The sequence below is a fragment of the Lissotriton helveticus genome, chromosome 1_1, assembly GCF_964261635.1.
Source record: "Lissotriton helveticus chromosome 1_1, aLisHel1.1, whole genome shotgun sequence".
NCBI lineage: Eukaryota > Metazoa > Chordata > Amphibia > Caudata > Salamandridae > Lissotriton > Lissotriton helveticus.
In genome coordinates this window covers 1834970764-1834984791 of record NC_136057.1, presented here as the reverse complement: position 1 = coordinate 1834984791, position 14028 = coordinate 1834970764, and the positions used below count along the sequence as shown (strand labels likewise).

Sequence of the window (14028 nt, the reverse complement as noted above, 5' to 3'; positions counted from 1 at the left end):
AACCTTCTACCTTTCCACCATGGGATACACAGGAGTGGCTCTCAGTCTCAGTACCGGTACACCAGTTAGAGTGGGGAAGGTGGACATTCTTGTGACAGAGCTATACTAAGCTCTCCTCTGCATGTCATTGCCGCAGGTATCTGCATGCCCTTCTGCTCAGAGTACATAGGCACTGCTTGGGAACAGAAGGAAAAACATGGGTGAATGAGGCTATACCTAGGTATCTGAACTTCCACTATTAATAGAAGACTGTGCTTAGGCATTTGAGGTAGTTCCTGGGCATGAATTGCATTATCTTTGTATAACCCTGTATAAGCTTTGCAGGAGACTATGTATGTGCAAAGGTACCTAGGTTTAAAGGCACTACAATAGACATAATACTCTTTTACAAATATTTGTGTCGATAATATGTGGCTATACTTATGCTAATGAGTGTGTACATGTACCTATATGATGGCCGTGTCTATATATGATTGTTGTGCCTGTGCATTTGAGACTGTGGCTGGGCATTGAAGGCTGTGTGTGAGGCTGAAATCGTCTATTTGCTATATGATGGGGTACTTGAGCACATGCCGCTCTTTTTGGTATTGTATGTTTGTGCCTGGTACATGATGGTTGTAGCTAGCCTAAGTTGTTGTATCCATAGCATGTTAAGTCTGCACCCCAAGAGCATCATGTTAGCAACTTCCTATAGGGCTGATAACTACAGTATCTTATTATTTGCTTTAAAAAATGTTGGTCTTCCTTTGATGTGTCATTTTTCCTTTAATGATTTCACTTCCCATGCTAATATTAGGCTCAAGCATTATGGGAATATGCATCCTGTAATGAGACTGGGGTAATGGGTATGTACATTTCCTGAGATGCCATTATAATGGGGCAAGGGCATAGGACTAGTGACATCACTTCAACTTCTGGATTATGGTGAATTAACATCCAGGGATTATTGTATCTATAATTATGGTGGTACAGTTTGCTTTATTTATTCGGGAATCCAGACTTGAGCATTACACGATCCATACTCTGATGGGTTTCTCCTTTGCCTATGTCTCTAGTAGCAGACCTTCCTGCTCTGTGCTTAAATATTGCCATGGCAGAACGCAATGGAGAGCTCACATATTCCATTACATCAAGCAGCCTAATTTGCTTCATTGGGCCTCATTAAGGGCTATCTTGATTTAGATGCAGAGATACTGGGTGAGAGGTAGGGTTGTGGTTGGTATCCCTGCACCTAAATCTGAAGATTACAAGCTATTTCCAACAGGACAGGGAGTATTGTGTGCTCTGGAAACCAAATCCATTTGATCTATAAGGTCAGATCAATTCATCAACAAACCTCCAACTGAGATGATTTGGGAAGGAAAACCACTAACACAGTCAAGCAACTGGTTGCCAACAGTAGGCACAAGTGCAAAGAATTCACTTATGGTGCCCATCAGCAATGCTTCATTGCAGATTCCCTGAAGGCACAGACATATCCGCCTGCCTATGGTAATCCTGAAGTATGTGAGCTCAGGCCATAGCAGTCACTGACCGAGTGGGCTGTCAAGCCACCCACTACTCTAAATCTGCCTCTAAGCCTCAACTCCCTTGGCTACATTAGTAGCAGCCTTAACGAGTAACTCAGCAGTGGAGAGCAGACCCCTAATTCACTTCTCCAGTCATGTGGTAATGACCATGTTAGACTTGGCATCCTTTGGCGTGTTTCCCCTGAATTTTTGCTTTCTGCCATCCCTGTTTTGACTCTGTTTTTGCTGGTGTAATGATTCTTCACACTTTTCTCACTGCTGACCAGTGGAAAAGTGCAAGCGCTCCTGTAGTAAAATGTGTTATGGATTGGTGTTTCCATGATTGGCCTATTTGATTTATGTGTCATTCCCTAGTAAAGTCCACTGTGCATGCCCAGGCCCATAAATCAAATGCTGTTGGTGGGCTGCAGCACTGGATTGTGCCACCCACTCAATCAGCCCATAAGGTGTAACTCTGGCCTGCCATTGCAGAGCCTGTGTGCAGTCTGTGACTGCCATGTTGTATTGGCAGGTGCCCCCACTTGCCAATCCCTAAAACTTCCCCTTTCTACATTTTAGTCACCCCTAAGGTAGGCCCATGGTACCTCTGTGGGCAGGGTGCATTGTATGTGAAAGGTAGGACAAGCCCTGGTGTGTGTGGCATGTCCTGAGAGTGAATTACAGCCAATTTCGTTTTTCACTATTGTAAGGCTATCTGTCCCCATAGGAGAGCATGGGAGTTTGTTTGTAACATCTATACATATAACTTACATTGGGACCAGATAGGAAAATACATTTTAGTATGCCTGAACTCAGAATGATAAAATACATCTTTTAGTGAAGTTGGTTTAACATTCTGTGTTTGAAAATACCACTTTTGGAAAGTAGGTATTGCCTTGCCTAACCATCCAGCCTGCCTCTGCTAGGTTGTGGGTTGCATGTCTGGTTTGTGAGGGACAGGGGCTGGGGTGGCTCCAGGAGACCGGGTGAGTCAGCACATGGCTGAATAGACCCATCTATATGTAGAGTGGTGGAAGGGGGAGCATCTGGGACCTGAATAGGGCTGTGCCTGCCTTCCACAATGCTGGCTCCACCTCCTGTAGTGCGTCTCATGTCCCTGGCCTACGCTGTCAAAAGAAAGTAGGAGTCTTGTAAACAAAGTGCTCCAAGACTGACCGGAACTGGTTTGGACTAGGTACAGGACCCTCTGCCTTCAAAGGACAAAAGATTTGGTGGTATAAATATTGGGGCCCAAACCCCAGAACATTAGAACTCTTTGGGATCAAGAAGATTGCCAAGAAGAAGAGCTGGAGAAGCTGTGAGGAGGAATTACCACTTTGCTGTGTGCTTTGCTGTGTTGGCCTGCAGTGGCTACTTCTGTCTTGGGCAGTGAAAGGACTGGACTGAACGTTCTGCAATCTACTTTTGTGAGTTTCTCCAAGGGCTTGAGGTAGAGCTTGCCCCATGTTAAAGAAGTCTCAGGAACAGCAAAGACTTCAAGCTCTTCTGCCCTCAGCACCGGGAACTGTGTGTTTTGTGCTGCAACAGAAGAAAAACAACTCAAAGGCGTTTACAAGGCCACTGCCGCACCTTGGTCTCACCGACGCCGCCTGCTGAGGCCACCACAGAGCCGCTGCTCGCACTGCGACCTGTGGGCACCACACTCCGCACCGCATCGCTTCATGACGATGCCGTGGTATCCCCAACGACGCCACTCCACGCCGGAATCGACGCCGCTGCTTGCACCGTGGTTCAAGGGCACCGCTCGTAAAGTTACACAACGCACCGCCCTCATCCCACATCCCGCATTGGCCTACCATTGACTCCAGTTCATCAGGCGATGACAGCGCTTCAGCAACTGCTTGCGCCATGACCTTCCAGCACTGTGACGAGCACCGCCTTCCACTCGCACCGCGACCCTTGTCTTACCGACGACACCATCTGACACCGCCACCGAGCCGCTGTTCGCACCGCGACCTGAGGGCACCGCACGCTGCACCACTGCACTTTGCACGGCAGCACTCGATGCCTGCCGACACCAGCGCTCCTGACTTCACGAGAGAGGAGTTTGATCGACAATGCGTGTGACTTCGAGGGCCCCCGACAACTCCTGCACTGACCTCCAGAACCGACGCCTGCGGACGCCGTGCTTTCAGAAGCTCCACGAGAGGTCGCCAATGCCCTGCATTTCTGATAGGTACAGTTTGCGGGTCTTCCCGAAACCGTAGCTGGCCCACAACACCGCGGTCAGCTAGAACTGTTTGGATTTGTTTGGTCACGACACCTTGATAACCCCGAACGGAGCTATCGACATCATGGAACTGTGTTTCAAGGTTATTTTGATAACTGAAGATTTCAAAGTATTGTATTGTGAATTTCTTTATCGATTTGGTCTTGTTTTAAGTATATAAAAATATTGGATATTTTTCTCAACTGGTGTGGTGTCCTTTTGTAGTGCTTACACTGTATTACTTTTGGTTATGTGCAAAGGCTTTACACACTGCCTCTAAGATAAGCCTGACTGCTCGTGCCAAGCTACCAAGGGGGTGAGCTGGGGTTATTTTAGGATTGTAACTCCCTTATCCTGACTAGGAAGAAGGGTCCCTATTTGGACAAAGGCGCAAGCCCTTGCCAACTAGAGACCCCATTTCTAACACAACAGTTAAAAGAACATTGGTAATTCTAATGTACGTGTAATAGCACTGAATTGTTAGCATGATTTGCTCTGCAGTGTGCCACTCTGGAAACTGAGCAACCAGTAATATGAGGCTAGCCCAGTCACTGCCGATTCTCTCTATCTCACCTCTGTTGGCTTCCTCCTCTAGCCTGGGTTGCTCTGGGTGGCTTTGATGAACACTTTTTAAGTAATGAATTAGAATCTAATTGTACAATTCCAGGGATCTATAGGCCCATCAGCCTATTAGATTGCATACAAAAGGTCCTGGCAAGAATGATTCTAAATAGACTTCAGTCGTGGCTGGAGGAATCCAACATCCTGTCCCACCTACATGCGGGCTTTCGGTCTTGTACAAGTAGCAAAGACCATGTGTTCAGATTTATACTTGTCTAGTGGCGCACTGTGGTAATAGGGGGAGGCACCTTATATGCTGCTTTTGTCGACTTGAAGTCGGCTATCGATCTCGTTCCCCGAACCAAGATGTGGTGCTGTTTTTTGCAGCTAGGCATGCTACCTAAGATCCTAGTTCTTTTGGTCAAGCTACATACTGCAAGCTATGTGCAGGGGAGATGGGGTGTACAGGGAAGCCTCACCCATAGGTTTCCAATAGAGAAGGGGGCCCGACGCTCTTCTCCCTATATATAAATGGGGTGGTGAGTTATTTCAGGGATTTCCCTACCAACGCACCTTCCCTAGCGGGGAGTAGGATCCCCCTACTCATGTTTGCCGACGACACCCTCATCCTTTCAAATACAAGAAAGGGCCTTCAAAGAGCCCTTTCTAGATTCGAGGAGTTTTGTGAGGACCATGAATTAATTGTCAATGTGGACAAACCAAAGTACATGGTCCTGCACAAACGTAAGTTGACTGTCGGCAGAGTTGAAATGAGGGACGGTGCATTGGAACAAACCGATATCTTTTCCTACCTGGGGGTTCATATTGATTACAATGGGAGTTGGAAACCTCAAGTAGAACTCCTCACAGTTAAGCACGCCCAATTGTCAGGTGTATTGATTAAAGAGCATAGATCCTCTTACACAAAACCGATAGCCCCGGTCCTCCAAATATATCATACCAAAATTGGTGCTTCAATCCTCTATGGGGCTGAGCTGTGGGGGTTACGCTAGCCTGGATTTTTTTGTTTTAGCGCAACACAAGTTTATGCAGTCTTTAATTGGGCTCCCACAGTCAACCCCGCTGTTACCACTGTTTTTGGATTTGGGCTGCCACTCCATTAGGGATGTGGCACAGTTTAGGCCAGTTGTTATTGGAGGAGGATTTGGGTGACTCCAGAGTTAAAACACTACGCACTGGCATTAAATGATGTCAAGAACTCGGATCTCTCAAACTAAATTTCATGGTTAAGGTGTGTGAGGAATACACTTAGTGAGATGGGTATGAGTAGGTTATGAACCAACCCAGGGGATATTGTTTTTCCGTCCAAGGCAGAGTTTAAGGCAGCATACTGGAACATGGTTGTAACCATGCGCTATGCGGCCCTTACTGTGCCTTCTCTGTCTAGAGCATTTCTTGATCTAAAACACGAAGCCAGGTATGAAGGCTATTGGGACCTAATTACCAGCCCCAAAAAAAGAAAATTATACCATCAGTTTAGGGTGGGTTCTCTCCCCACAAAGGTATTTTCATTTAAATGGAACAGCATGAATACTAGTGCCTGTCCCCATTGTCTAGATGTGGTAGAGGCAGTGATCCACATTCTAATTGCTTGTCCAGCCTATCACAAACCTAGACATAAATGGTTGAAACCTGTATGTCAGAACATGGGAACTAGGTCGAGCAATGAGGCTGTTAGGATTTTATCTACATCATTGGAAGAGCCGGTAGTGGTCGCTGTCGCTAGGTTCTTGTGATGGGTATGGGTTATTCGTTCGAAACCTATTAGCCCATGTTAGATGATAAAACCTTTCTTGTACCTGTTCCTTACACTATGCACTTTATATTATTATTTGTACTGTGCTTTTCAAATGTAGTATTGGTAGTTTTTCTGGATTGCTGCTTGATGAAACCAAATATTTTAAACGTTTTTTATATATTGGGGTTCTCCTTCGTTTTTATATGGTTTTAATGTGTTATCTGTATATTTATATCCATTTCGATTAATTGTCTAATTTGTAGAAATTGATGAATAATTGTTATGTATTGGATTTCTGGAGCTTTTTTAATCTCACCGCTCATGTGTCATGCATCAACTTTTGTGATTTTTAATCGAAATAAAGTTTTTGAACTGAACTAATTGTGAAAACAGGCAACAAGCCATTTTCCTATCAATAATCTTGCATATATCGCAAGTGTGACTACTTTACTGATATCCATGTAAAGCACACTTTGCATACTGAGACATCTCTTAGAGGTTCAACAATATAAGGGACGTGATATGTATAGGAACAAAGTGCCAGCATCATGCAATTTGATAATCTGGGAAATTTGGGATTAAAAATTGGCCTCCATATCTTGACTCTATAATTTAGCCACTGCTCCTAATTACATTATCGTTTCCACCCTCGTTTGATTACTTTACCAAGAAAAGTCACCACCATCTTACCAAACCATCCGGCATGAGTGTGGTAAACCTGAAGTGGCCAGATCTCTGACCATTATTGTTCGGGATACAGCCCCTTATAATTGTAATTTTTATTAAAATTCATTTTGCAAGAATAATATTTTTCATATAGTCACAGAAATGTCATTCATGAGCACATTGGAATAATGATCCAAGAGCACTATTCGAAGTACTGTAGCAAAAGGTAGACTTTGCTCGGTAATTAGAGCTCTCTCCCGCTTACCTTTTAATCACCAATTTAGTTGGCGGTGTACTTTTAAATGCACTAATATTTTGTCTTGTTAAGAAGAAAATCCCCTAAAGGCCCTTTCATGTGGCTTGCCTCTGACACCTCTTGTGACTCTTTCAATTCTGCACGGTCAATTTATTAAATGGATATTTTGAATTTTAGAATGTAGTTTTAAATCCTCAGGCTCTCTCAAGTTCTTCGCAGGTCTAAAGTCAAAATCACTCTGTTCATCCACGCACAGGTCTGGCGACTGGGCTGTCCATCCATGTTCCATATTTTGTAAAGCCAGGGATGTTTATAAATGGCCCTTAGTTCGTAAGCTGAGGGCTTCCTGCATATGTCCCTTCTGAGCTAGCCCTGAGCTGCTGGTTCATGTCTCTTTAGAAATGAAGCTAAGACAAGATTGACCAGATCTTTGGTTATCAGAAGCTATTTTGAACATTTAGGCCCATACCTGCATTTATTGTTGGTTCTCCTGTGCTTTCTCTTTGCAGGCCGTCCATTTAACCCACATCTCATGATAAACAATGCTGTGAGCAATGTGATCTGCTCCATCATTTTTGGGGACCGCTTCGAGTATGATGACAAAAGTTTCCGGAAAGTGCTGAAACTATTTGAGGATATAATAGGCTCTGGCACCGATGTACTTTTGCAGGTGAGTCAGGAATATTATCACAGCACAGATTACTAGGTAATATGCAGCAGTAAAGTAACTTTGGCTTTAATTAGTATTATTTTATGAATTCTGTAACAATAGTTTTGACAAACAGAACGATAATGGGTGTTATTTATGTAACTGCATACTAACAGAATGGCAAAGCAACTTAAAGAAACACATTTCCTTCCTTCAGCTGTTGTTCTAGTATTCTGTATGACCAAATAGGAATAGTCAAGAATCCCAAGGGGTCAGGATGTACACAACTCCAACTTGAATCTTTTGTGTCCTATTGAGTCACTCTTAAAAATGCAAGTATCCATACCAAACATGTATACATTCCCTGAACTAAAGATTTCCCTGGAATCCATCCCATTGTAAATAATTTTCCACAATATATATTAGTGTATCTGGCTTTCACCTCTAAAAATTATGTTTGCTAATATTTTGAATTACGACTCTCTCGGGTAATATGCAGGAGAAATCAAATACAACATTGTGCTTTTTACATAGTGGTTGGAAGTAAACAAGAATTAATAATTCCTGCATTTTTTTGCTTGGAGAAATGCATTAAAGTATGGATCCATATAATCTTTCAATTTCCTCTAGTAATTGATTTCTCTTTTATCTGTGACCCTAGAAGTATTTGGGGAAAAAGTGCAACACATGACCTTTAATTAATGAATATAAACTACTATCAGTATTGTGCCCTTTCCCATTCTTTTTGAAAAGAAAGGGTGCCTATGAAAGACAAGACATCTCTCAGATTCTGAAAATTGAGAAATTTTAGAGGAACCAAACCTACTGTCGATATTTTGGATATAAAAGATGCTTTTCCAAATCTTAGATGCTTTGTTCGACGTGCGCATCAGGCAGTAAGCGACCATTTGTTTTCAATTTCCCCTTGTATTTAATTTCTAAAAATGGGGATAATAGTACATGTAAGGAAAATTGTTCATTATATGGTGTGGTTATGTGACATTGCTGTGTAATAAACTTGCAAACCCATCTTGTGTCCCGTCAGTTTCGTTTGAAAAACCTTAGGCCAAACCTAAATAACTGTGGCTTTGAGCAGTCAGGCTTTGTCAAAGGAACTAGTGCAAAGCATTTAGAAGTACCAAAACAATTGAATAAGTAAGTAATACTCTGACAAAGAGGGGGGGACTGAGAGGGAAAAAAGATCCAGTGCCCTTGCTCCAATACAAAGTATAATCCTAAAAGGGCGGTCACTGTTCCTGAAGAAGAAAGGGGGAGGGGAGAGGTCTAGGGTATAGATAGGAGAGTCAGAGAGACTATTAATTGATACCCTCACACATCCCAAGGGATGCCATACTTCATCACAGGGCAGTTGCTCCTCATCTGGCCGGAGGTCTGGCAGACAACAGGACGAGTTTGTGTGCTCACACAATGTGACTGCCTAACCTCTGTGACGGTCCTGCACCCTTTCTCCTTGACCCAGGGGGCATTTCCCTCACGCAGATGAGGTTAGATTACTCAAGATAGGATCTAATAGGTGGCACCACCCCACTTTAGGGAGGGGCGTTGCACACTTCCATTCACAGATAGGGGCGCAAAACATGTTGACCGATTTAATATAAACTATTAATACTTATGTCCACATCTGACTACCTAGGGTCATTATAATCCTCTAGTAGGACCAACCATCTGTTTTTTTTAATTTTGGCAGAAGAATCCACCTATTAAATTGGCATAGCATCGATTTGCTCTAGTCAATTTTAGATTCACTCACTTCTTTATGAGCACTTCCTCACAAGCATCATATGGCGAGAAATTTAAAATATCTCTGCTAAAGTGACCCTTCCGGGGGCCAGTAGGGCATTACAGTGCCGGCCCGACGAGGAGCAACCGGCCTATGATTAAGCATGACATCCCTTGGGATGTGTGAGGGCATCAAGTAAGAGTCTAGCTGACTCTCCTATCTACACCTTTGACCTCTCCCCTCTCTTTCTTCCTCTGGAACAATGACCCCCTTTTTGGAGTATAAAAAAGAAATACGACACAAAGAAAATACAGCACTGATTTATGAAAGTAGCTGCATTATTATTAGACACCAAAATGAACAAAATCCACTGAATGGTCCCTGGGATATAAATTACAAAGCAAATAAAAAATCACTGTTTTTCAAACATTGGAAACTAACGCTGTTTGTGGTTGCTTGGAAAACGTTTGAAAACGTTTTTAAAGTTGTCTTTGGTTATTTTGGTCTTCTGTGGGTGACCAACTATGACAGGGAGCAAGAAACAGGGGCAAATAGGCTTGACAGGGCCAATATCTTGCAGTCAAAGCAGTCTCCAGGCTAGTTTGAGGCTCTATGTGCAAACCGCTATCAACATCAGTGGAGTGCTCCTGATGCTAAGGATAAAGGATGTTGAAAGATGCTGAGCAGGCTAATCCAGTGATGGGTGTCCTCCTGGGGCAACCCTTTGGTTTGCAAACATGATGGGCTGACTTTGGCCACAGGGGTCGATGTCCCTTGAAGTCCAGCTAAAAAACTGTTGGAACTGATCTACTGGTCTCTGGTTACAGCAAAACCAGTGGTTCCCTTTAACTGAGGCTAGTGTCTGAATTACCAAAATGCACTCTCCTAGATCCAGTAGGCTCTGGTGCAACTTTTAAGCATTGAGACTCCATCTCTCATTCTGCTTCTTGGTTGTCAATGGCGGTCAATCGATTGTGGGTACCAACTCGCCAAGGCAGGCTTCTACAGCTTTTGTGGCCCTGTATCTGAAAAATGACGTCAGCCGACTATTGAAGTCAGGTCTTCAGTCTGGGGCTCAGGGATGATGTTTCTTCTAGCAGGCTACCAGGGCCCAACATGCACAGGCCTCTCTTTGTTAGCCAAAGGGTCAGGAGCTGCAGTCCAGTCAATGTTGCAGCCTCTCTTTGCCGGATCCAGGGAACAGCAGGGCACTTCTTCTTCATTCCTCTGTCCAATGTAGATGCAATCTGAGGTCAGGGTGCCACTTTTATGGCCACAACTTGCCCTTGGGGGAGGTGGGGACTATTAGCTAATGGGTTACTGGGTCCCCTCCCACCTGATAACTTCCTGCAAAGTGTGGCATTTTGCTATCCCAGAATGCAATGTTCTGCACACTTACAGGATGGCAGAACCCCTCTTTTGATTTGTGGAGCTTGGTAGCCACACTAGAGATGTGGTTACCTGGTGATTACGTCCTCACAGGAAAACCGCTTTGGTAACTGTTTCTGCCTGTCTATCCCAGACGCCAATCTGTCTACGAGAACAAAACAGCAGCTTCTCTTGTGTGTGTCCACCATTGCCCTTCAAAGTCAGCCTTCCTTATGAAGCTCGTCTTTTGGGCACACACCAAGTTTGGGCTTCCTGTCTGGGAGTGGTAACACTTCTTCAAATGGCAGGCCCTTTGTGTTCCTCGTTCACACCTCCCCCCATGGGGGTAGCAGGCTGTCTCGGGCCATTGACCATAAACGGTCACTGGGAAACCTGCGGAACAGAGTGGCAAATTTCTAAAGTTGCCATTTACTTTTACAATAAGTTAGACTTGGGTATCAAACTGGCTTTAATATAAAGATTTTTTTGATATATTGAAATACCAACTTTCGTAGTCCCATTCAGAAGTTAGCACAGCTGAGTTGTCAGCATGTAACCTTGTACTAGCTAATGGGGCTACTAGCTTTTTTACATCAAAAATTAAAATTTACAGTTTTTACAATTAAGAGATATAAAAACACATGTCCTACTTTTAAATATGCAGCACCCTTCCTTAGGGCTTAATGCGTCTTCCCTAGGTGTGACTTAAATATATTAAAAAGGAAGGTCTGGACATTGTCATTAGTTTAAATATCAATGTCAAGTTAGCAGTTCGGAAACTACTCAGCCAGCCAACAATGGCAGGCTTGAAGTCTTGCTTTGCTTTTTCACACTTGTGGTGGCATAATAAGTATCTCCTTTCACATACCCAAGGGGAACCCCCGATCTGCCGACCTTGCCTTGCTAAATCCCCGCACAAATACAGAGCACGAACGGGTGGACGAACCTTCTCCTATATCGCGGCCAAGACCTGGAATGATCTCCTGATCAACATCAGACGTGCCCCCACCCTGCACATCTTTAGGAAGGCCCTCAAGACCTGGCTCTTCAACTGACCGGAGCTGTTGATTCCCCCCCGCCACTCCCCCCCAGGTGCCTTTAGATCCTCACAGGTGAGTAGCTTGCTAAAAATCCCCTGATTGATTGATTGATACGTGCTGTAGTCCACGTGGGGCTCTTTAACTTACAGGCCCTGGGTACCCCTGGTACTATATACTAAGGATGTAAAAGTAATTATACTTAAGCCAACTGTGGGTAAGCCAATCAGACATATACTTTTTAAGGGTCAGAGCATTGGCACTGAAATCTAGTTAGCATGCCTCAGTGCACTCTAAAAAAAACAGCAGCATCAGCACAAAACCTCGGGGGTTATCATGCGAAAATAGGCATTGCCTTACAGTTCAATATAGGAGAGTTTGGGAAATTCCAGGTATAATGTTCTGTGAGTGTATCTTACTCCTATAAATTCAGCAGTGCCTCACAACTAAGCTAGGAATGAGACACAGCTAGGAATGAGATACAGCTACTTAGAGAACAAGCTTTGTTATTGAAATCAACTATACTTGAAGAGAATTTGAAGAAACCCCTGTGAGATATTTCACGAAGGAAATGCTTAAGTTAGGAGGGATCGATTGTAGCCTCATACAATGATGAATTTTGGAAAAGTCAAGCAAGCAGTGTAAAAACTGGCCCAGATGCTTTAAAATGGCCATCCAAATGTACCATATTACCTTCCCTTTGCCATATCTTTCTTCAAGTATTCAGCGCTGTTTTGTTTCTCAGACATAATTATTTAAGAACAATTGTACTTTAAATGTATTCAGGACTGCCACAAGGGGTGCCAGAAATGCAATCAATTGAAACGCACAGCAGAATAGATTCATACACTTCCATCTTGAAAATAGAATTGCTCAGATTATGAGATATCCAGTTATCTGTACACCCTATGTATGTACCTTGAGAATTTTGTGTAGGACAACTGCTATATGTGCACATGGTAAATATATGCGCAGGCCTGTGGGTGGGTATGGGGTAAAAGTTGAGTTGGGGCGGAGAGTACAAGAGGAAAGGGGAAGGTGTTTTCTGGAAGGGGGAGCATTGTATGCACACCCCTGGCAGAAAAGATGACAAGGAATGTGGCTTAGCATATGCTATAGCCAAAACCTCACGCAATTGTACAGTGTAGAATACACTCACCCAGAATCATCGGGTGCAGTAACACCAACCCACTTGGTATAAGTTGGAACTGAATTCCATAAGGTAATTCCACTCTGCCTGTCTCCTAATGAGGGTGTATATTGGTTGTTGCAGATCTTTTACTGGTCCATTTGCGACTGTATTTATCCAGATGTACTGGTTTGCCCATTTTATCTCTATTTATCCATATTTATTTTGTGCTTAGTGTAAAAAATAAAGCTGCAATAGCTATATTTCCATATTTATTTAACGTACAAATGTTTACTCATGTTTGGATTTTAGCCATTTACAATACAGTACTGTCAGTTGAAACCATTTGCATTGTAGAACAGCTTAAACAGGTGCATTCTGCAGTTATTTAATCTTCATTGAACAATTGTTTCAATTTTTTTAACTCCCCTACCTGTCCACCTGCACAGCTATTGACCTAACACTAACGACTGACAGTAGTGAGAATCATCCAAAAGAAAACCTAATGCACGTATTTATCCTTATTTAAACGTGAATACAGATAGGAAAATATATGGTTTTCTGTCTGTATTTACCTGTAATAACGAAAACCTGGGAGCCTTACATAGAACCAATTACCATTTACTGTGTATGTATAAAGCTAAGTCAATTGATCATAAATAAACCCTGTTCTGTAGCAGTCTGCCTAACTACAGGTTATTGTATTCTAATGCATTTGTAACGAGAAGGACGGAGTATTCCTCAAATAAAGCCCTGAATCAATATATAAAAAAAATGTTGTTAGCCTTCAGAAAAAAATAAGTATTCATTTAAAAAAAAGCCTCAATTTTTAAAGTGGTGCATAAACCCATTTCCAATACTGACTCTCTGATAGAGGCTCAATGAAGAAGGCAAAAGTAGTGGTAAAGGAGACATCCTTTATTGAGGTCTTCTAGTACAACAAACTGTATAGGTGAGTGAATGTCTAATTACAATTCTGGCTTTAGGTGGCACAGAAAGCGCCTTTAATAAACCAGCAATTAATTTAGGGATACCTTTACATGGAGACAGGAGACCTCTATGTTAAAAGAAGTTCTGACTTGGGTAGACCACTCCACTGCAAAACAGTGTAGCACTCCGTTGGT

At 43.1% G+C, this 14028-nt stretch overlaps 1 protein-coding gene across 2 annotated transcripts in view; it reads left to right on the top strand.

The window, feature by feature from the left end:
* LOC144753555 (cytochrome P450 2D6-like) overlaps nt 1-14028 on the top strand; it is a 294974-nt gene that overhangs the window by 158366 nt on the left and 122580 nt on the right. For both annotated transcript variants that reach the window (XM_078641207.1, XM_078641214.1), the window contains exon 4: nt 7490-7650. In XM_078641207.1, the coding sequence (XP_078497333.1) occupies nt 7490-7650 (161 nt within the window). The remainder of the gene's footprint in view (nt 1-7489; nt 7651-14028) is intronic.